The sequence below is a fragment of the Ahaetulla prasina genome, chromosome 1 (assembly GCF_028640845.1).
Source record: "Ahaetulla prasina isolate Xishuangbanna chromosome 1, ASM2864084v1, whole genome shotgun sequence".
Lineage (NCBI taxonomy): Eukaryota > Metazoa > Chordata > Lepidosauria > Squamata > Colubridae > Ahaetulla > Ahaetulla prasina.
In genome coordinates this window covers 370065570-370088732 of record NC_080539.1, presented here as the reverse complement: position 1 = coordinate 370088732, position 23163 = coordinate 370065570, and the positions used below count along the sequence as shown (strand labels likewise).

General features: G+C 48.2%; 2 protein-coding genes across 3 annotated transcripts in view; one reads left to right on the top strand and one right to left on the bottom strand.

Annotated features, from left to right (window-relative positions):
• The first annotated feature begins 5721 nt into the window (after positions 1-5721).
• On the top strand, positions 5722-13961 carry LOC131188351 (mast cell protease 1A-like). The gene is made up of 5 exons (XM_058163575.1): positions 5722-5897; positions 7039-7186; positions 9166-9301; positions 10729-10980; positions 13596-13961. The coding sequence occupies exons 1-5, from the start codon at positions 5768-5770 to the stop codon at positions 13734-13736; spliced, it is 807 nt and encodes a 268-aa protein (XP_058019558.1). The 5' UTR covers positions 5722-5767; the 3' UTR covers positions 13737-13961.
• Positions 13962-18167: 4206 nt separating this feature from the next.
• LOC131188348 (guanine nucleotide-binding protein subunit alpha-15-like) overlaps positions 18168-23163 on the bottom strand; it is a 48660-nt gene continuing 43664 nt past the window's right edge. For both annotated transcript variants that reach the window (XM_058163571.1, XM_058163572.1), the window contains one exon: positions 18168-21931. In XM_058163571.1, the coding sequence (XP_058019554.1) occupies positions 21699-21931 (233 nt within the window). In that variant the 3' untranslated portion in view covers positions 18168-21698. The remainder of the gene's footprint in view (positions 21932-23163) is intronic.

Below are 23163 nucleotides of genomic sequence, written 5' to 3'. Positions count from 1 at the left end.
GTGAATACCACTACTGGGTCCTCCTGCTTGAGCAGGGGGCTGGACTAGAAGACCTCCAAGGTCCTTTCCAGCTCTATTCAATTCTGATGTAAGGTAGAAACGGTGTTTCTCAACTTTGGCTACTTTAAGAAAGAGCCAAATTTAGAAAGATTTAGAAAGAGTGCAGAGAAGAGCAACCAAGATGATTCGGGGACTGGAGGCTAAAACATACAAAGAATGGTTGCAGGAACTGGGCATGGCTAGTCTAGGGAAGAGAAGGACCAGGATAGCAGCCTTCCAATATTTGAGGGGCTGCCACAGAGAGGAGTAAGGGGGTCAAGCTATTCTCCAAAGCACCTGAAGGCCAGACAAGAAACAATGGATGGAAACTGATCCAGGAGAGATTCAACCTAGAAATAAGGAGAAATTTTCTGACAGTGAGAACAATCAACCCATGGAACAGAAGCTGCCTTCGCAAGTTGTGGGAGCTTTATCACTGGAGGCTTTCAGGAAGAGACTGGACTGCCATCCACACACACCGCCTCTGCACATCCACACAGCCTTCTGTGCATGCGCAGTGCTCGTGCATTACGTCTGGGTGCGTGGGTGGGTGGGCGGAGCCTCCCGCAGCTGCCGCTACAGATTCGCCCAAACAGGACAGAACCAGCTGAATCCCACTTCTGCTTCCGAGTCCGTTAATTTAAAAAAAAAAAAAAAGATGTGTGAACTTCAATTCTCAGAAGCCTAGCTGGCTGGGGAATTCTGGGAGTTGAAGTCCATGCATCTTAAAGTTGCCACACACCAGATGCTGAGAATCCAGATGTAGTCAGCTGCTTTGGGTGAACCCAGCTAGCCTACCTGTGTTGTGGTCCGCCAGCAGCCTGCGGAGCTGGCAACGGAGTCGGAGAGCGATGAGGCTGAGGTGGAGCCAGGGCCATCGGGGAGTGAGGTGCGGACTGCAGAGCCTCCAAAGCTTGATAGTAGTGAGGCAGAGGAACAGGAGGAGCCTGTTCCTAATGCACGCATGAGAAGAGCTGCCAGAAGGCAAGAGCAGCTCAAGCAAAAAGGACGACTCGGGAGTAAGGCCAAGAGATGATTGGCCCCTCCCATAAGGCTTAAAAGACCAGCACCGGCGTTTGGGTTCTTTGCCGGAAAACAACGTTGGTAGCTTCATCTTCTGCTTCGTCTACGTCTTGCATTTGCTTAAAACAGACCAGCAACGGCGTTTGGGCTTTGCCGGAAAACAACGTTGGTAGCTTCGTCTTCTGCTTCGTCTACGTCTTGCATTTATTTTTGTGACTTCTGAACATTTGCCAAGAAAGGCCTTTGGCAGTTTGCCTAATTGGACCAAGCTTTGCGACAGGACTGAGGAATTTTTGTTGGGAGGAATTTGTTTTAATTTATTTGAACTATGCTGGGAATGAAGTAATTCTCAGCTGTTCGCATATAGTTTGTTTGTTTGTTTCATGGATTGAGTTTCCTACTACCTACTTGGGCCTGGGTCACAACAATCTGGTTGATACACAATCTCCCTTCCGCACAGCCACTTTGTTTGCAAAAAGCACACAGAGCATATTTTGAGAAGATTTCTAAAATGAAATTAAATCAAAGTCTGCGTTTCCCTTACCGTTAACTCAGTTAACCCACTAGTCTCGGTTCACAAGAGACACCAAGTCCTAAACTAACCACAGAGACTTGATACATGCAATTGTCGGGGGAAAATGGGCTTGTGCTTGTTTGTGGTTGAATGTGTTCTAAGAGGAATGAGTACACAACTGCTGACTCAGAACTGAGAACCATCATCCCCTCTGGCAATCATCGTCCATAGCTGGGATGCCACAGAATCAGAGATGCCGAGCGCTGTAATTCTAGCTACAGCTTGGTGTTTTGTTGAGCAGAATAAAACTTAATGAAGTACATATGAAGCATCTTGAAAAAAACCAGTAGGGGAAGAACACCCATGATAATGATGGATGGATGGATAAAAGAAAAAAAGGATGAAAGAATGGATGACGGATGGGTGGATGGAAGAATGGATGGAAGAAAGAAAGGATGGAAGGATGAAAGTATGGAAAGATGGGTGGGTGGGTGGAAAGATGGTAGGAAAGAAAGAAGGAAGGAGGGATGGATGGATGGATGGATGGATGGAAAGAGGGATGGACAGAAAGATGGATCAAAGGATGGGTGGGTGGTGGATGGAAAAATGATAGAAGGAAGGAAGGAAGAATGGATGATGGATGGGTGGATGGGTGGAAGAATGGATGGAAAAAAGAAAGGAAGAATGAAAGTATGGAAAGATGGGTGGGTGGGTAAAAAGATGGTAGAAAGGCAAGAAGGAAGGAAGGGAGGAAAAAAGAAGGAAGGATGAAAGTATGGAAAGATGGGTGGGTGGGTAAAAAGATGGTAGAAAGGCAAGAAGGGAGGAAGGGAGGAAAAAAGAAGGAAGGATGGAAAGATGAATGGATGGAAGGAAAGAAGGATGGATGGGTGGCAGAAAGGATGGATGGACGGAAAGAGGGATGGACAGAAAAATAGATGGATCAAAGGATGGATGGGTGAGTGGGTCAGTGGATGGAAAGATGATAGAAGGAAGGAAGGAAGAATGGATGATGGACGGGTGGATGGAAGAAAGAAAGGATGGAAGGATGAAAGTATGGAAAGATGGATGGGTGGGTGGGTGGAAAGACGGTAGGAAGGAAAGAAGAAGGAAAGAAGGAAGGAAAAAAGGAAATGGAAGAAAGGAAGGATGGATAGATGGATGGATGGGTGGGTGGCAGAAAGGATGGATGGATGGAAAGAGGGATGGACAAAAAGATAGATGGATAGATGGATGGATGGGTAGGTGGAAAGATGGATGGACGGATGAAATCAACCATATGGATAGATTTTCTCCATAACTATCTCCCACCTGCTCCTTCAGCTCTTCCAAAGGTTCCCCCATCGCCACTGTAACTGTCCATCTCCTTTGCTCCTGGTCCCCCTCTTCTTCTTTTCCCTACTACCTTTTCTAGCACGATGAACTTCTCAAAGGAACTCTTTATCTTTGCATCGTGTGTCTAAAATACGATCATTTGAGTCTGGGTCATTTAGGCCACCTTGAGTGAGAACTCACCATTTACTTATTCATCAGTGCATTGGTTGTTCTCTTTTGACTGTCCACAGGCTTCTCCAATGGCAAAAGCTGAAGGCATCAATTCCCTTCCTAACCTTCAAAGTCCAAGGTTGGCTTGCATAGAAGGACGTTGGGAAGACCACTGCTTGCAATAGTTCTGATTTTTGTAGGAACGGAGACTTCCCAGCATCTGAATATCATTTCCAAGACTTCATAGCTGCCCTACCAAGAGCTGGCTTGTGTGTATAGGTAATCCTCAACCTACGACAGTTCGTTTAGCGACTGTTCAAAGTTACAAGAGCACTGAAAATAATGGCTTAGGACCAGTTTTCACATTTTGGACTGTTGCAGCACCTCCAGGATCACGTGATCAAAATTCAGACGCTTGGGCAACTGACTCGTATTTACGACGGTTGCAGTGTCCCAGGGGTCATGTGATCCCCTTTGGTGTCTTTTGTGAAGCAAATTCAATGGGTTCACTTGACAACCGGGTTATTAACTTAACAACGGCAGTGATTCACTTAGCAATAAGGGTGTGGCTCAGGCTGTAAGACGGCCTGTTATTAAACACAGCTGCCTGCAATTACTGCAGGCTCGAGTCCCACCAGGCCCAAGGTTGACTCAGCCTTCCATCCTTTATAACAGTGATTCCCAAACTGTGAGCCGCGGCTCCCCAGGGAGCCGCGCTATCGTCATGGGGGCGCCGCGGAATATCTGCGCCCGCTGGGTCCGGCGCTGATGCGCCATTTCTGGGGCGTCTGGTGCGCATGCACAGTTGCAGGTCGGATTTCCGGGGAGCCGCGGGCGCGTCTGGTGCGCATGCACAGTTGCAGGTCGGATTTCCGGGGAGCCGCGGGCGCGTCTGGTGCGCATGCGCAGTTGCAGGTCGGATTTCCGGGGGAGCCGCGGGCGAAAAAGATTGGGAACCTCTGCTTTATAAGGTAGGTAAAATGAGGACCCAGATTGTTGGGGGCAATAAGTTGACTTTGTATATAAATATACAAATAGAATGAAGACTATTGCTTGACATAGTGTAAGCCGCCCTGAGTCTTCGGAAAAAGGCAGGATATAAATGCAAATAAAAAAAAAAAGACAGGAGGAGCAGAACCAACAGCTTTTGTTGCCTCCTTGTTCATTAACAAGCTGAGTTCATATAATAGCCTTTTTTTAAAAAAAAAACTTTTAATACTCTTAGATTTCAACTCCCAACATCCTTAGCTAGCAAACCCCATTGCCACCATTTAGGACAGGTATCTGGTTGGAGCAGTGGTGGAATGCATTTTTTTTTACTATCGGTTCTGTGGGCGTGGCTTGGTGGGTGTGGCAGGGGAAGGATACTGCAAAATCTCCATTCCCACCCCACTCCAGGGGAAGGATACTGCAAAATCCCCATTCCCTTCCCGCTCCTTGGGGAAGGATATTGCAAAATCTCCATTCCCTCCCCACACCCGGGGGAAAGATATTGCAAAATCCCCATTCCCTCCCAACTCCAGGGGAAGGATACTACAAAATCCCCATTCCCTCCTTACTCCTGGGGGAAGGATACTGCAAAATTCCCCATTCCCACCCACCCTTCCATTGAGGACCTGTATACTGCACGAATCAAGAAGAGGGCCGTGAAAATATTTGCAGATCCCTCGCATCCTGGACATAAACTGTTTCAACTCCTACCCTCAAAACGACGCTATAGAGCACTGCACACCAGAACAACTAGACACAAGAACAGTTTTTTCCCGAAGGCCATCACTCTGCTAAACAAATAATTCCCTCAACACTGTCAGACTATTTACTGAATCTGCACTACTATTAATCGTTTCATAGTTCCCATCGCCAATCTCTTTCCACTTATGACTGTATGACTATAACTTGTTGCTGGCAATCCTTAAGATTTATATTGATATATTGATCATCAATTGTGTTGTAAATGTTGTACCTTGATGAACGTATCTTTTCTTTTATGTACACTGAGAGCATATGCACCAAGACAAATTCCTTGTGTGTCCAATCACACTTGGCCAATAAAAATTATATTCTATTCTATTCTCTGGGGCCAGCCAGAGGTGGTATTTGCCGGTTCTGCAAACTATTCAAAATTTCCGCTACCAGTTCTCCAGAACCTGTCAGAACCTGCTGAATTTCACCCCTGGGTTGGAGAAGATGGGTTAAGGCACCTCTGCTCTGGAAAGGGGTTGATACCTGGATGGGAAAGTCAGCAACAAGTATCAGGTTTGTGCTGCAAAACTCCAGAATAACCAGTAGATGGCAGTAAACTGGCATGCCTTGCTGCCCCCTAATGGTGGTTTTAAAAAAAATTTAAGCACTTGGCAAGTTTCAGATTGTTAAACATGCTAACTGCATTGGCCAATAAAAATTCTATTCTATTCTCTGTGAAAAGACAAATTCCTTGTGTGTTCAATCACACTTGGCCAATAAAAAATTCTATTCTATTCTATTCTATTCTATTCTAAAAGGCTCCAGAAATGGGGTGCAGGCCAGGGAGAGATTGCGGGCTACCAAATTTGGCGTATGACTTCGACTCTACCCAACCACACAAAGATAAAAACTTCTGTATCTGATTGCAGTTTAAGCAAGAATCTTCTCAGGGAGGGCATGAGAGTGCCCTGGCCACTTTGCGGCCAATGAGAGGGTGGCTTCTACAGCTTCTGACGTGCGCGAATGAATATAAAGGCGACAAGATCCCACAATCCAATCTTCTGGGTATCATTTTTCCTCAAAGCGAGCCTCAAGATGCAAAACATCCAGCAGCTGCTTCTTTTCCTGTTGATCTTCCCTCTGGCCCATCCAGGTAAGCAAAAACCCCTAAGAAAAGGAGAACAATGCACAATTAATTAGAACAAACCAACCAGTGGGACGGCTTGCCACCAGAAGTTGCGGATGCTCCAATACTGGAGGTTTTTAAGAAGAGGTTGGACAACCATATGGCTGAAATGGTAGAGGGTCTCCTGCTTGAGCAGGGGGGTGGCCTAGAACAGGGGTCTCCAACCTTGGTCCCTTTAAGACTTGTGGACTTCAACTCCCAGCTTTGCTGGCTGAGGGACTCTGGGAGTTGAAGTCCACAAGTCTTAAAGGGACCAAGGTTGGAGACCCCTGGCCTAGAACAGGGGTCTCCAACCTTGGCAACTTGAAGCCTGGCGGACTTCAACTAGGGTCCTTGAGTGGCTCAGACTGCTAAGACAGTCTGTTATTAACAGCAGCTGCTTGCAATTACTGCAGGTTCAAGTCCCACCAGGCCCAAGGTTGACTCAGCCTTCCATCCTTTATAAGGTAGGTAAAATGAGGACCCAGATTGTTGGGGGCAATAAAAGTTGACTTTGTATATAATATACAAATGGATGAAGATTATTGCTTGACACAGTGTAAGCCGCCCTGAGTCTTCGGAGAAGGGCGGGATATAAATGCAAATTAAAAAAAAAAACCTCCCAGAATTCCCCATCCAGCAAAGCTGGCTGGGGAATGCTGGGAGTTGAAGTCCGACAGGCTTCAAGTTGCCAAGGTCGGAGACCCCTGCCCTAGACTAGCCATGTAGTTTCTGCTACTTTGTTGGGACTTTTATTACGGGTAGTCTTGCCATAGCTGTTAAGTGAATCATTGCCATTGTTAACTTACTAACCCGGTCGTTAAGTGAATCCGGCTTTCCCGTAGACTTTGCTCATCAGAAGGTCGCCAAATGGGGATCATGTGACCCCGAGACACTGCAATCGCCATAAGTATGAGTCAGTTGCCCGAGCGTCTGAAATTTGATCACGTGACCACAAGGGTCGTAAGTGTGAAGAACGGTCATAAGTCGCTTTTTCTTCCAGTGTCGTTGTAACTTTGAACGGTCACTAAATGAACTGCTGTCATTCGAGGACTATCTGTAACCACCCCCCTGTGATTGAAAAAAAAACCCACACTGGCAACTGAACAGTCCTCCACTTCTCACGCAGGTCCGCTGAAGAGTGGGATTATTGGGGGTCATGAAGCTGTACCCCATTCCAGACCATATATGGCGGCCTTGAAGGCCGAAGATGACTTCGTCTGCGGAGGATTTCTGGTGGCTCCGCAGTGGGTGATGACGGCAGCTCACTGCATGGAGTAAGTGGAGCTCCTTTCTGCTCTAGCTTTACCACTGCAGAAGGAGCGGGGGGAGAGGGCTGAACAGGGCCCAGACTGGCGGTTGAAGGAAGCGGGGAAGCGGTGGGTTTTCGACGGAGCCGAAGCAGGGGAAAAAAAAAAAGGTGGCGTTGCAGAAGTTGCCAAGAGAGAGGAATAATGGAGTTGGTTGTGCAGGGAGCTGGGCTAGATGAGTTTTTGGGGCCCTTCTATCTCAGGCATTTGAGGGAGGGGAGGGGAGGGGAGAGGAGGAGGAGAAGAAGAAGAAGAAAAGGAGGAGGCGGAGAAGAGGAGAAGAGGAGGAGGAGGAGGAGAGGAGGAGAAGAAGAGGAGGAGGAAAGGAGGAGGAGGAGGAGGAGGAGGAGGAGGAAGAAGAAGAGGAGGAGGAAAGGAGGAGGAGGAGGAGAGGAGAAGAGAGGAGGAGGAGGAGAAGAAGAGGAGGAGGAGGAAAGGAGGAGGAGGAGGAAAGGAGGAGGAAGAGGAGAAGAAAGGAGGAGGAAAGGAGGAGGAAAGGAGGAGGCGGAGAAGAGGAGAGGAGGAGGAGGAGGAGGAGAGGAGGAGAAGGAGGAGGAGAGAGGAGGAGGAGAGGAGAGGAGGAGAGGAGGAGGAGGAAGAAGGAGGAGGAAAAGGAGGAGGAGGAGAGGAGGAGGAGGAAGAGGAGGAAGAGGAGAAGAAGAGGAGGAGGAGGAGGAGGAGGAGAAGAAGAAGAGGAGGAGGAAAGGAGGAGGAGGAGGAGGAGGAGGAGGAGGAGGAGGAGGAAGAGGAGAAGAAGAGGAGGAGGAGGAAAGGAGGAGGAGGAGGAGGAGAAGAGGAGGAAAGGAGGAGGAGGAGAAGAAGAGGAGGAAAGGAGGAGGAGGAAGAGGAGAAGAGGAGAAGAGAGAGGAATAATGGAGTTGGTTGTGCAGGGAGCTGGGCTAGATGAGTTTTTGGGGCCCACCTATCTCAGGCATTTGAGGGAGGAGGAGGAGAGGAGGAGGAGAAGAAGAAGAAGAAAAGGAGGAGGCGGAGAAGAGGAGAAGAAGAAGAGGAGGAGGAAGAGGAGGAGGAGAAGAAGAGGAGGAGGAAAAGGAGGAGGAGGAGGAGGAGAGGAGGAGGAAGAGGAGAAGAAGAGGAGGAGGAAAGGAGGAGGAGGAGGAGAGGAGAAGAGGAGGAGGAGGAAGAGGAGAAGAAGAGGAGGAGGAGGAAAGGAGGAGGAGGAGGAAAGGAGGAGGAAGAGGAGAAGAAAGGAGGAGGAAAGAGAGGAGGAAAGGAGGAGGCGGAGAAGAGGAGAAGAGGAGGAGGAGGAGGAGAGGAGGAGGAGAGGAGAAGAGGAGAAGAGGAAGAGGAGGAGAGGAGGAGGAGGAGGAAGAAGGAGGAGGAAAGGAGGAGGAGGAGAGAAGAGGAGGAGGAGGAAGAGGAGGAAGAGGAGAAGAAGAAGAGGAGGAGGAGGAGGAAGAGGAGAAGAAGAGGAGGAGGAGGAAAGGAGGAGGAGGAGGAGGAGGAGAGGAGGAGGAGGAGGAAGAGGAGAAGAAGAAGAGGAGGAGGAAAGGAGGAGGAGGAGGAGGAGAAGAGGAGGAAAGGAGGAGGAGGAGATGAAGAAGAGGAGAAGGAGGGGATGTAAGAAAGAAAGAGAGGAGGAGGAGGAGGAGGAGGAAGGAGGAGGAGGAAAAGGAAGGAAAGGAAGAAAAGGGATAAAGAAGGGAAGGAAAGGGAAAGAAAAGGAAGAGAAAAGAGAAAGGGAAGAAAATAAGAAGGAAAGGGAAAGGAGAGAAGGGTAGAGGAAGGGAAGGGAAGTGGGGGAAGGGAAGGAGATACAAACCAGGGGCAGCAAAACATACTGAAAGAGAGAAGACAAAAGAGAAGGAAAGAGCAGGTAGAAGAAGAAAAGCAAGAGGAAAAGGAAGGAAAGAGAGGGAGGGATGGAGGGAGGAAAGAGAGGAACTGGCATGGCTTTTTAACCCCATGGATGCTTCCCCCCCCAGCCATTTTACGGTGGTGTTGGGAGCACATGACCTTCATGCTGTCGAAGAAACCCAGCAAATCTTTGGCGTGGAATCCTACCACATGCATCCTAACTACAATGAGTTTATAATTTCCCATGATATCCTTTTGCTGAAGGTAATTTATTCCAGCTGCTGACTGCACCCCCAATTGACCAGGGATAAAAAGCTCTCCTCCCTCAGATCACAAAACATCACAGGCTGCCTCTTGAAGGCAACAACGGGACCGGGTAAGATTCTTGCCCCTTCACAGGGACTAGCAGCTTGAGTTTTGGCCGGAGGCTGAAAACTCCCCAGAGAGAAATGTTGATCCCAAAACGCAGAACTAACTTTGGATGCCAGTTGTAAGCGAGCCGGTCGTTCAGTGAGTCGCGCCTCATTTTGCAACTTTTTCTCTGCAGTCATTAAATGAGTCATGCGGCCGTTAAGCAAATCCAGCTTCCCCCATTGACTTGGCTTGTCAGAAGCTGGCTAGGAAGTTCGCAAACGGCGAGGATGGGATATTGGGAGGCTGCGACCGTCGTAAATACATGCCAGTTGCCAAGCATCCAAATGTCAATCACGTGACTATGGGAATGCTATGACGGTCATAAGTGTGAGGACAGGTTGCAAATCCCCTTTTTTCAGCCCGGTGGTAATTTGGAATGTTTGCTAAATCAGGGTTCTCCAACCTTGGCAGCTTTAAGACTTGTGGACTTCAACTCCCAGAATTCCTCAGCCAGCAAAGCTTTGCCTGCTAAGGAATTCTGGGAGTTGAAGTCCACAAGTCTTACAGCTGCCAAGGTTGGAGAGCCCTGTGCTAAATAAACGGTCGTAAATCGAGGGTTGCTTGCATCCAATTTTCTCCATAGAAAACATTTTTTCTTTAGGCTAATTTCCTACCACCATCTTTTATTTTTTATTTATTTATTTATTTAGTCACACAGTATATATAATCATAAGCATGAAATAACTAAACAATATATAAGCATATATATAAGTATGTAATAACTATATTAATTGGATATAACGAAAGGAAACAATAGGACAGGAACGGTAGGCACTTTTGTGCTCTTATGCACGCCCCTTACAGACCTCTTAGGAATGGGGTGAGGTCAATAGTAGATAGTCTTTGGTTAAAGCTTTGGGGATTTTGGGAAGAGACCACAGAGTCAGGTAGTGTATTCCAAGTATTAGCAACTCGGTTACTGAAGTCATATATTCTGCAATCAGGATTGGAGCAATTAACATTAAGCTTAAATCTATTGTGTGCTCGTGTATTGTTGCAATTGAAGCTGAAGTAGTCTTCGACAGGAAGGACATTGTAATAGATGATTCTATGAGTTAAACTCAGGTCATGTCGAAGGCGGCGTAGTTCTAAATTTTCTAAACCCAGGATTTCAAGTCTGGTGGCATAAGGTATTTTGTTGTATTCAGAGGAGTGGAGAACTCTTCTTGTAAAATATTTCTTGTAAAATATATCTTCTCTCAACAGCCATTGGTTGCAACGGAAGAAGCTCATTTCGTTCCTTTTTCTCTCTTTTCTTCCCTTCTTTTTGGAATCAGCTGTCTCACCCCGCCATCATCAACAGATACGTCCAGGTCATACCATTACCTCGGTCAGATAAGGAAGTCCCGGATGGGACCCTGTGCACGACTTCGGGATGGGGCAAGATTGACCAATTGGTCAGGTCCTATAAACTCTACGAAACCAACATCACCATCTACAATCGCCGCAAATGCATGAAATTCTATCCAGAACTTGACGAAGCCATGATCTGTGCTGGAAGCTTCCATGAACTTCGGGATACAAGCCAGGTTAGGAAGCAAAGGATGGGTGGGTGGGTGGGTCCATTTTAATGGGGTGGGGGAGTTCTCTAGTTTGGGAAAGTGTGAGTTGGAGAGGCAGTTTGGTCTAATGGTTAGGTGCTGGCCTAGGAACTAGGAGTTCTAGTCCCACCGTAAGCATGGAAGCTGGCTGGGTGACTATGGGCCAATCACTAGGAGACAGAGAGTTCTAGTCCCACCGTAGGCATGAAAGCTGGCTGGGTGACTTTGGGCCAATCACCAGGAGACGGAGAGTTCTAGTCCCACCTAAGCATGAAAGCTGGCTGGGTGACTTTGGGCCAATTACTAGGAGACGGAGAGTTCTAGTCCCACCGTAAGCATGAAAGCTGGCTGGGTGACTTTGGGCCAATCACTAGGAGACAGAGAGTTCTAGTCCCACCGTAAGCATGAAAGCTGGCTGGGTGACTTTGGGCCAATCACCAGGAGACGGAGAGTTCTAGTCCCACCCTAAGCATGAAAGCTGGCTGGGTGACTTTGGGCCAATCACTAGGAGATGGAGAGTTCTAGTCCCACCGTAAGCATGAAAGCTGGCTGGGTGACTTTGGGCCAATCACTAGGAGACGGAGAATTCTAGTCCCACCGTAAGCATGAAAGCTGGCTGGGTGACTTTGGGCCAATCACCAGGAGACGGAGAGTTCTAGTCCCACCGTAAGCATGAAAGCTGGCTATGTGACTTTGGGCCAATCACCAGGAGACGGAGAGTTCTAGTCCCACCGTAAGCATGAAAGCTGGCTGGGTGACTTTGGGCCAATCACCAGGAGACGGAGAATTCTAGTCCCACCGTAAGCATGAAAACTGGCTGGGTGACTTTGGGCCAATCACTAGGAGATGGAGAGTTCTGGTCCCACCGTAAGCATGAAAACTGGCTGGGTGACTTTGGGCCAATCAGCCAGAGACGGAGAGTTCTAGTCCCACATTAGAATGTTGTAAAATGGGGCAAACCTCATTTAACAAATGTCTCACTTAGCAACAGAAATTTGGGACTCACTTGTGGACATAAGATGAGGACTACCTTTACTTTAAAGTGAGACTGCCTGAAGAAGCTGAGGGATAAAACAGAAGCTATTTGCACACTGAGTAAACATTTCACCCCTTGGCTAGGCCCTGATCCCTTAAAAACTCAGAAAGATGCTAGTCCTCATGATATGGAACAAGGTATAAACGTAAACATCAGGCCCTATCAGATTCCTGGGGATCTTGCTTAGTGTGGTCAGCCTCCTGTGTCCTCGGCCTTTGTTGCCTTCCAAAGGGGATGGACTACCACTCCCATCTCATGTCCTAAAGGACTGGCAGGGGATGATGGGAGTCCCAATCCCTGTGTTGAAAGAAAAATCCGGTCCGGTTCCAAACCAGGAGAAAGACGCTGGAAATAAAACGGAGGCTGACTGGCTGCAAGGAAAGAAAGTTTACTGATAAACAGAACCAACAACAGCATGTAGTTCTGGGACAGCTGATAAATTGGTTTGATGAGTACTTGGATTTTTATATGTTTCTGAGATACTGCAGGGGACTGTGCAATGTAGAGAGCCTGGTGAGAAGGAGGAGGAAGAGGAGGAGGAGGGAGAGGAGATGTTGTGACCCAGGCCCAAGTAGGTAGTAGGAAACTCAGAGTAAAAACAAACAAACTTTATTCGAACAGCTGAGAATTACTTCATTCCCAGCGTAGTTCAACTAAATTAAAGCAAATTCCTCCCAACACAAATTCCTCAGTCCTATCGCAAACCTTGGTCCAATTAGGCAAACTGCCAAAGGCCCTTCTTGGCAAAAGTTCAGAAGACACCAATACAAAATAAATGCAAGAAGACAAAGCTCTTTGCCAGAAAACAAAGCTTTGTTTTCTGGCAAAGAGCCCAAATGCCTTTTGCTGGCCTTTTTTAAGCCTTATGGGAGGGGCCAATCATCTCTTGGCCTTACTCCTGAGTCGTCCTCTTTGCTTGAGCTGCTCTTGTCTTCTGGCAGCTCTTCTCATGCGTGCATTAGGAACAGGCTCCTCCTCACTACTTGCCTCACTACTGTCAGCCTCTGGAGGCTCCGGAGTCTGCACCTCACTTCCCGATGGCCCTAGCCCCACCTCAGCCTCCAACGGGCCTTCCCCAGCCTCCAGGACTACCCTACGCTCTTCCTCAGCCTCATCGCTGTCCCGACTCTGTTGCCAGCTCCGCAAGCTGCTGGTGGGCCACAACAGGAGAGGAGAGGGAGGGGGAGGAAGAGGAGAAAGGGAACGGGAGAGTGTCCTAAAAGTCACATCCTATCCTTAATCCAATCAGCTGGAGCTGAAGGTGTTTTGTTTGTGAATAGACTGACTCAGTCTTTTTTAATGGGCACAAAGTATCCATCTCTAAAGACTTCAGGCATCGACTGGAGGCTATTAAGAAAGACTCAGCCTGCTTTCTGCCTTTAAGACCATGTTTCTCCTTTTCTCCTTTGGGGAAATATAATATACTGCCTCTTTTAATACTCCCCAAAATATTTCATTCCTGGGAGGAGGGGGTTCCTACACCTGGTACCCGGGGAGAACCGGTTTTGCAGAAATCCACCCTAAGCCTTCTGTTCCAGCAGTTTCCTTTGCTTCCGCCTTTCCTCAGGGAGATTCCGGAGGCCCGATGGTGTGCAGAGGAGTTGTGGAAGGCATCGTTTCCTATGGCCATAGCGTCCCTCCCGGCGTTTATTCCCGCATAGCCGACTTTCTTCCTTGGATCAAGCACATCATGAAATCGAATGCGTGAGGCCAAGAAACTGGAGCAATTCCCCATATATATTTTTTTTTAAAAAGAAAAGCTTTAACTGCTGCCTGAGGAGCAGGCCTCACAATTTCTCCTTTCCTTTTCAATTTGTGCAAATAAATAAATAAATAAATAAATAAATATATGCAGGAACAGATTGTTGGAGGCCATAGGCTGAGTCTGTAAACTGCTTAGGGCTGTAAAATAGTATACAACTCAGTGGTGGGTTTCAAATTTTTTTTACTACCGGTTCTGTGGGCGTGGCTTGGTGGGCGTGGCGTGGCTTGGTGGGCGTGGCTTGGTGGGCATGACAAAGGGAAAGATACTGTAAAATCTCCATTCCCACCCCACTCCAGGGGAAGGATACTGCAAAATCCCCATTTCTTCCCCATCAGCTGGGACTCGGGAGGCAGAGAATAGATGGGGGCGGGGCCAGTCAGAATTTTTACTACCGGTTCTCCGAACTACTCAAAATTTCTGCTACCGGTTCTCCAGAACTGGTCAGAACCTGCTGAAACCCACCTCTGATATAACTAACATATATGACCACTGCTAACATATATGACTGAGTGGAAGGACTGGTAGAGGCCCGTTTTCTGTGTAGTAACTTTAAGAAGTGTTCAGACTTCAACTCCCAGAATTCTCCCAGAAGTCAGGCATGGCTGGGCTGGGAAATTCTGGAAGTTGAAATCGGCACATCTTAAAATTGTCAAGTTTGAGAAAGATTGATGACGACTCTGGAGAATTTGTCCTCCATCCATATCTGAAGTCCCTTTCCTTAACCCCATGGCTGCCCCAACTCTTTATTTATTTTATTTTATTTTATTTATTTATTTTTATTTATTTGAATTTATATCCCGCCCTTCTCCGAAGACTCAGGGAGGCTTACAGTGTGTAAGGCAATAATTTCATCCATTTGTATATTATATACAAGGTCAACTTGTATTGCCCCCCCCCCAACAATCTGGGTCCTCATTTTACCTACCTTATAAAGGATGGAAGGCTGAGTCAACCTTGGGCCTGGTGGGACTCGAACCTGCAGTAATTGTAATTGCAGACAGCTGTGTGTTAATAACAGGCTGCATTAGCCTGTTGAGCCACTTCCCAGCCCTTTCTTTAAACGGTGCTGCCGATTCCTCCTTCTTCTCTTCTTCCTCTCTCCTCTTCTCTCTCCTCATTCTCCTCCTCTTCTCTTCTCTCTCTCTCTCCTCCTCTCTTTTCCTCTTCCTCTCTCCTCCTCTCTCCTCCTCCTCTCCTCTTCTCTTCCCCTCTCTCTCCTCCTCTCCTCCTCTCTTCTCTCCTCCTCTCCTCTCCTCTTCTCTCCTCTTCTCCTCTCTCCTCCTTCTCTTCCTCTCCTCTCTCTCTCTCTCTTCTCCTCCTCTTCCCCTCTCTCCTCTCTCTTCCTCCTCTTCCTCCTCTTCTCCTCCTCTTCTCTCCCTCACTCTCCTCTTCTCTCTCCTCACCTCCTCCTCTTCCCCTCCTCCTCCTCCTCCTCTTCCTCTACTCTTCCTCTTCTCTCCTGTCCCTTCTCTTCTCTCCTTTTCTCTCCTCACTCTCCTCCTCTCCTCTCCTCCTCTCTCCTCTCTCCTCTTCTCCTCCTTCTCCCCTCTCTCTCCTCTCCTCTCTTCTCTCCTCTCTCTCTCCTCCTCTCTCCTCCTCCTCTTCCCCTCTACTCTTCCTCTCCTCCTCTTCTCCCCTCTCTCTCCTCACTCTCCTCCTCTCTTCCTCTCTCTCTCTCTCTCTCCTCCTCCTTCTCTTCCCTCTCTCCTCCTCTCTCTTCTCCTCCTCTCCTCTCCTCCTCTCTCCTCTCCTCCTCCTCCTCCTCTCTCCTCTTCCTCTTCTCCTCCTCTTCTCCCCTCTCTCTCTCTCCTCCTCTTCTCTCTTCCTCCTCTCTTCCCCCCTCTACTTTTCCTCTTCTCTGCCCTCTTCTCTTCTCCCCCTCTTCTCTCTCCCTCACTCTCCTCCCTCTTCTCTTCCTCTCTCCTCCTCTTCTCTCCCTCATTCTCTTCCCCTCTCCTCCTCTTCCTCTTCTCTCCCCCTCCTCCTGCTCTTCTCTCCTCCTCACTCTCCTCCTCTCTTCCCCCCTCTACTCTTCCTCTTCTCTCTCCCTCCCTTCTCCCCTTCTCTCTCCCTCATTCTCCTCTCTTCCCCTCTTCCTCTTCTCCCCTCTCTCTCCTCTTCTCTCTCCTCACCTCCTCCTCTCCTCCTCCTCTCCTCCTCCTCTCTCTCTTCCCTCTTCTCTTCCTCTTCTCTCCCTCATTCTCCTCCCTCTTCTCTTCCCCTCCTCTTCTTCTCTCTCTCCTCCTCTTCTCCCTCCCTCACTCTCCTCCCTCTTCTCTTCCCCTCTCCTCCTCTTCCTCTTCTCTTTCTCCTCCTTCTCCCCCTGTAATGAATTGCTCAATTCACCCAAAACACCCAAAACACAAAATGGACGACTCTGTTAACCTACAAACATTTTATTAACAGCAATTGTGTAAGCATTCACACACGCACACACACACAATCATGCCACACACACACTTGCACCTACCTGCATATTAATCAGCAGATTACACTTACATTACCTGTAGATGCGACCTTTCTTGCTACAGTTATGTGAATCACGGCCGTGGTTAAGTTTGTATCCTGGTTGTAAAGCAAATGTGGCTTCCACATTGCTTGTCTGAAGATCCCAAAAGGGGATTGTGTCACACACACACACACACACACACACACACGGCACTGCAACCATCATAAAAATGAACCATTCACCACGTGTCTGAATTTCGATCATGTCACCGTGGGGATGCAGCAAGGGTTGTTAAGTCTGAAAAACTTTTCCATAAGTCGCTTTTTTCAGTGGTGTAGTAAATGTAAATGGCACGAAACAAATGGTTGTAAGTGAAGGGCTAGCTGTACGTTCATATATAACAGTGATGGCTAACCTTTTTGTCATCGCGGGTCAGGAGGTTGGGGGAGGGGAGTCACCCGCGCACATGCCCAAACCCGTAATTCTACGTGCCCTGCGCATACGCATGCGAAACACACACACACATCCCGCTCCTGGCACGCGATGGTCCGGTAGGCCCGTTTTTCTCACTCACCTGGCTCCAGAGCCTCTCTGTGAGTCTGGGGAGGGCGAAAACGAAAGCTTCCCCACTCCCTAGAGGCCAGAAATGGCCTGTTTGCCAACTTCCGGTTGGACAGGAGGTGACTTTTTTGCTGTCCTCAGCCTCCAGAGACTCCTAGAGAGCCAGGTGTGAGAGAAAAACGGGCCTTCCCCACCACCACCCCCCAGGCCCTCCGGGGGCAGGAAACAGCCTGTTTCCCTACTTCTGGTGGGCCCAGAAGGCCCGAAAATCAGCTGGCGGAGCTGAGCTCGTGTGCCCACTGATATGGCTGCGTGGGCCACAGGTTCGCCGTCACGGATATATAACCACAGCTACACGCAGACAGACATACAGTATATAATCCACATTATTATCTACATAATCATTCGGTTCTGTTGTTTTCCCACCAGCCCTTCATTTTATCTTGCGATAGCTGCGCGTTTGGTCACACATTTCACTCTGCGTAACTTCAGCTGCCTTTTCCCACTGCTGGGTTCAACGCCCCGAGATGCTGTGCGTGAGTTCACTTTCTTATCTCCCCTTGTTGTTTCAGAGTCGACTTCCTTATCTCTCCGGCTGGCTTGCTCTTGTTTCATGTTCTCCTTCTCGTCAGGGGTCAAATTGTATCACTCGGTCAACTCTCACAACATTTTAGTTCTTGTAAGACGAGGCTTTCCTAATGACGGAGAGGACCAACCTACAACTAAGGAGAAATTTCCCGACAGTGAGAACAATTCAATCAATCAATGAGAATAGAGCTGGGAGGGACCTTGGAGGTCTTCTAGTCCAGGGGTCTCCAACCTTGGCAACTTTAAGCCTGGAGGACTTCAACTCCCAGAATCCCCAGAATTCTGGGAGTTGAAGTCCTCCAGGCTTAAAGTTGCCAAGGTTGGAGACCCCTGTTGTAGTCTAACCCTCCTGCTCAAGCAGACCTGAACATTGGGCGCTATCTAACAAAATGAAATTCAACAGTGAAAAAAGTAAGGTTCTACATTTAGGCCAAAAAAACAAAATGCACCAGTACCGTATATGTGGTACCTTGCTCAATAGTAGTACCTGTGAGAGGGATCTTGGAGTCCTAGTGGATAACCATTTAGATATGAGCCAGCAGTGTGCAGCAGCTGTTAAAAAAGCCAACACAGTTCTGGGCTGCATAAACAGAGGGATAGAATCAAGATCACGTGAAGTGTTAGTGCCACTTTATAATGCCTTGGTAAGGCCACACTTGGAATATTGCATCCAGTTTTGGTCGCCACGATGTAAAAAAGATGTTGAGATTCTAGAAAGAGCAACAAAGATGATTAGGGGACTGGAGGATAAAACATATGAAGAACGGTTGCAGGAACTGGGTATGTCTAGTTTAACAAAAAGAAGGACTAGGGGAGACATGATAGCTGTGTTCCAATATCTCAGGGGCTGCCACAAAGAAGAGGGAGTCGGGCTGTTCTCCAAAGCACCTGAGGGTAGAACAAGAAGCAATGGGTGGAAACTGATCAAGGAAGGAAGCAACTTAGAACTAAGGAGAAATTTCCTGACAGTTAGAACAATTAATAAGTGGAACGACTTGCCTGCAGAAGTTGTGAATGCTCCAACACTGGAAATTTTTAAGAAAATGTTGGATAACCATCTGACTGAGATGGTGTAGGGTTTCCTGCCTGGGCAGGGGGTTGGACTAGAAGGCCTCCAAGGTCCCTTCCAACTCTGATGTTATGTTATGTTATATGCCATTTTGAAGAAATGGCTGTCCAGTCTCTTCTTAAAAACTTCCAGTGATGAAGCACCCACAACTTCTGGTGGCAAGTTGTTCCACTGGTTAATTGTTCTCACTGTTAGGAAATCTCTCCTTAATTCCAGGTTGCGCCTCTCCTTGATTAGTTTCCATCCATTGTTTCTTCTCTTGCCTTTTGGTGTTCACTCTTCTTTGTGGCAGCCCCTCAGATACTGGAATATCATGTCCTGCTAGTCCTTCTTGTCTCTAGACTAGCCAACCCCAAATCCTGCCACCGTTCTTCATACGTTTTAGTCTCCAGGCCTTTAATCATCTTAATTGCTCTTCTTTGCATTTTTTTTTTCTTCAAAGTCTCAACATCTTTTCTGTCCTGCGGTAACCAAAAACTGGATGTAGTATTTCCAGGTGTGGCCTTTTTTTTTTTTTAATTTGCATTTATATCCCGCCCTTCTCCGAAGACTCAGGGCGGCTTACACTATGTTAAGCAATAGTCTTCATCCTTTTTGTATATTATATACAAAGTCAACTTATTGCCCCCAACAATCTGGGTTCCTCATTTTACCTACCTTATAAAGGATGGAAGGCTGAGTCAACCTTGGGCCTGGTGGGACTTGAACCTGCAGTAATTGTAAGCAGCTGCTGTTAATAACAGACTGCCTTAGCAGTCTGAGCCACCAGAGGCCCTTAATTGCTTAATTAATTAATTAATTAATTAATTAATTTAATCTTAATTGCTCTTCTTTGCATTTTTTTTTCTTCAAAGTCTCAACATCTTTTTTTGTCCTGCGGTAACCAAAAACTGGATGTAGTATTTCCAGGTGTGGCCTTACTAAGGCTTTAATCCGTTAATCCGTTCCACTGATTAATTTAATCAATTAATCAGCGGAACGGCTTGCCTCCAAAAGTTGTGGACGTTTCCATCATTGGAGACTTTTAAGAAAAGACTGGAAACGGTTTGCCTGGAATGGTGCCGGGTTTCCTGCTTGAGCAGGGGGTTGGATTAGAAAAGCAGTCACCAACCGGTGGTCTGTGGACCACTGGTGGTCCGTGAGAAAATTTTAGTGGTCCGCAGAAAAATTATTTGCATTTTTTATATTGCACTAAATCAGGGGGTCCTCAAACTACGCCGCCTGTTGTGTCTCGTCCAATCTCACCTCAGCCGGGGTCTTCTTATCTGCTTCCGAACACGGAAGAAGAAATACCTCCAGCCCCCAGCCCTGGCTCCATGCCCAGACAGGCTGAAGAAGAAGAAATACCTCCAGCCCCCAGTTCTGGCTCCATGCCCAGGCAAACGGAGCAGCTAGACCCCTCCCCCTCCTCCACAGCAGGTGAGCCTGAGGGAGGTCAATTGCCAACAGCTGCAGACTGGAGTGACCCTCACGTCAGAAGACTTGATAGGCGGAGGCAACAGAAGGAAGGGAGGGGCAGGCCTGGATAAGTGCTGAGTCATGGAGCCACACCCCATGGCCTATATAAAGGACCTGCTTTCTGGCATTCTCTGAGTCAGGCAAAGTCTAAACATATCTTGCTGAAGTCACTTTCTGGTCTCCTGCCTGCCTTGAGAACTTTGCTAGGACTTTGGCAGAGCTGCAGAGGCACGCCTGATTCGGATTTCCCTGACCCGGCCGTCAGCGGAGGAGTGGGACACGGCACCGCCTGGGACAGATATGTGCAATGAACGTTTATATTACTGTGTTACTGCAGAGAGTCTCCTCCTTCGGGGTCTTTTTGTGTGGGTTGGAGGGGGATAGAAATTCTGACTTGGGGTCTGCTTCGGCCTCCTGGTGCAGGGCTTTGGGTGAAGGCTGGAGAGAAGCATCGCTGGTGGCAAAGAGCCGGAGGACCTTATATCATGGCCTGGAACTGGCTTTCTTTCTTTCTTTTCTTTTATTTGCATTTATATCCGGCCCTTCTCCGAAGACTCAGGGCGGCTTACACTATGTCAAGCAATAGTCTTCATCCTATTTGTATATTTATATACAAAGTCAACTTATTGCCCCCAACAATCTGGGTTCCTCATTTTACCTACCTTATAAAGGATGGAAGGCTGAGTCAACCTGGGGCCTGGTGGGACTAGAACCTGCAGTAATTGCAAGCAGCTGCTGTTAATAACAGACTGCATTAGTCTGTTGAGCCACCAGAGGCCCTACGGTTGTTAAGGATTCACTTAACAACCGTAGAATTAACTTAACAGTTGCAACGGTTCACTTAAGAACTGTACAAGGAAGGTCGTAAAACGGAGCAGGACTGACGGTAAATGTCTCACTGAGCCACCAGAAATGCTGGTTCCATTGTGGTCGTAAGTCAAGGACTACCTGTGTGAATAAAGGCAAGTCCTCGACCTACGACTGAAATGGAGACCAAAACTTGCCATGCTAAGCAAGACAGCTATTAACGGGAGTTGCGCTCCATTTTACCTGGCCTTGCACTCCTGCAGGTCTTCCCTCTTCTTGGAAAGCCAATGCTCCCAGTCCTCAGTGAGGTGCTTCTACTGAGCCTCCTTTTCGGTCAGATCAAATTTGAACTGAGCTGTTTTGCAAGCTCTTTCATGTGGTGGCTGCTTGCTCCAACAACTGCTTCCTGTTGGGGCCCTAAGGAGTCCGGGCAGGCAGGGGAGGAGAAGCTGGGAGGGGAGGGGTGAGTAGAGGCTGGTGAGGCACCCTTCGATATGAGTGACAACTAGTTAGCCACGCCCACCCAGTCACATGACCCCCTAGCCACACCCACCCAGGCGGTCATTAGGCAGATCCTATTAGTGGTCCGCGGGATTTAAAATTATGAATTTAGCGGTCCCTGAGGTCCGAAAGGTTGGGGACCACTAGACTAGAAGACCTCCAAGGTCCCTTCCAACTCTGTGATTCTGTTAAGTTGTACGTCTCTCGTTCAGTGGTGGAGCTGCAACGTTATTTCAAAAAATCCTTCTCGGCGGGGAGACTTTAGATTGCCACCCCCTCACGTTCCATCCAAAGTTCCCACAGGAAGAGAGGGCAAAGGATATGACAAACAGTAGCTTTCTCCACCCTGGTACATCCACAGGAATGTTTCCTTGTGAATCCAGCTTCTCGCCAGCCCCGGTTTCTCACGACCGACGCCGCATCTGGATTTGCACGCCCAGCAAATTCCGCGATGCAGCTGGAGCCGGCCTCTTCAAACCAGGTTGAACTCTTCCAAGTAGCTGGCCAGAACGGCGTCCTTGATATCCGCGAAAACCGCGCAGATGTTCTGCGTGTCGGTGGCGCAGGTGTAATGGTGGTAAAGGAACCGGGATCGGAAGGCGGAAGGGGAATCGCCACAAAGAGGCCCGTCGAGAACCTGGTGGAAGATATCATCGTACATCTCCAGGATGAAGCGTTTGGCCGCGTGAACATCTCGCTTGGGACCTGGGAAAGGAGAAAGAGAAGAGGTTGTGTGAATCATCCAGGTTCCCCCCAGCAGCCTTAAACCTGGATTAAATTGCTCCATGGCTGCACAACAGGGAACATATACTGCGTTGTGCGGAGAGGGTTGCACAGCCATTGCCTTTACAGGTAGTCCCCAACTTACGACCACGGTAGAGCCCAAAATGTCCTGTCATGCCCCTGTCGGAGTCTGAATTTGAGATGGACGATGTACAGCTGACGGAGAGCAAAAGAGTGGCTCCATTGGCTGTGGAGGAAACTGGGGAACGGCAAAGGCAGGCTGGGAAGAGCAGGGGAGAGGTAGAGCAAGGGAGAGGGGGTTCAGATGAAGATGAAGGCCCATCCCCTCCTCATCCTAGGGCACGCAGGAAAGAACGCAGAAGAGAGCAACGTGGGCTGCGTGGCTTAGGAGGAAGGAAAGGGCCCCGATTCCCTTCACAAGGCACACCTGGGGATGGAGTTTAAAGGAGAGGCAGTCGGGAGGAAGGTTTGTCCGGAACAAACACTGAATTAATCTGGTCTTGGGAGTTGTGGCCTGCATTCCTGGCCTTTCCTCCTGACTCTTTGAATTACTGCCGTGCTACTGTGTGCCTGTCTTGTCTTGCTGGGATTATTCTTCCCATCTGGGACTCACTCCCTGCTGGAGTGATTGATTGCAGTCATTCTATTTGCAGCGTTTTGGACTGGAGCATCTGCAGCTTTGTGGGAGAGTTTCTTGAACTTTGTGGGGGTTTTGCCAAGAAAAGCCGTTGGCAGGTTGCCAAAAGACATCAAAGGTTGGTGATAAGGCCGAGGGACTGGTTATTAAGAATTTTGTTTCGGACTAAACTGAGAACAAATTCATTCTCAGCTGTTTTAATAAAATCAGTTTGTTGAGGACTGAATTGTGTTTAGTAATCACTACTTGGGCCTTGGTCACAACACCGGGGAGGGCAAAAACGCCCTCCCACCGTGGTGCAAGAGGCCCACCATGGCCACGCTCACCCAGCAACCGAGCAGAGAACCCCTTGCTAACATTTTTGAACCCCACCCTGGTCTGCAGCTCTTTCTTCTGATTCCCAACATCCCGTATCATTGTGCGTTTTTCTTTAGATGGAATCCAAGCTACCCAAAGAGTGGAATTAATGGAAGAGGATATTTGTAGCTCAAGGGTTGACCTGAGGTATCCTGGGTGCTCTCCGAGCTTGGTTGTTTTCTTGCAGATGTTTCTTCAC

What these genes read in the sequence shown, in the direction of transcription:
- LOC131188351 (XM_058163575.1), top strand. Translation starts at nt 5,768, where the DNA reads ATGAATATAAAGGCGACAAGATCCCACAATCCAATCTTCTGGGTATCA. An exon ending in ATGATATCCTTTTGCTGAAG is followed by an intron (nt 9,302 to 10,728) that starts GTAATTTATTCC and finishes TTTTGGAATCAG; the next exon opens with CTGTCTCACCCCGCCATCAT. An exon ending in AACTTCGGGATACAAGCCAG is followed by an intron (nt 10,981 to 13,595) that starts GTTAGGAAGCAA and finishes GCCTTTCCTCAG; the next exon opens with GGAGATTCCGGAGGCCCGAT.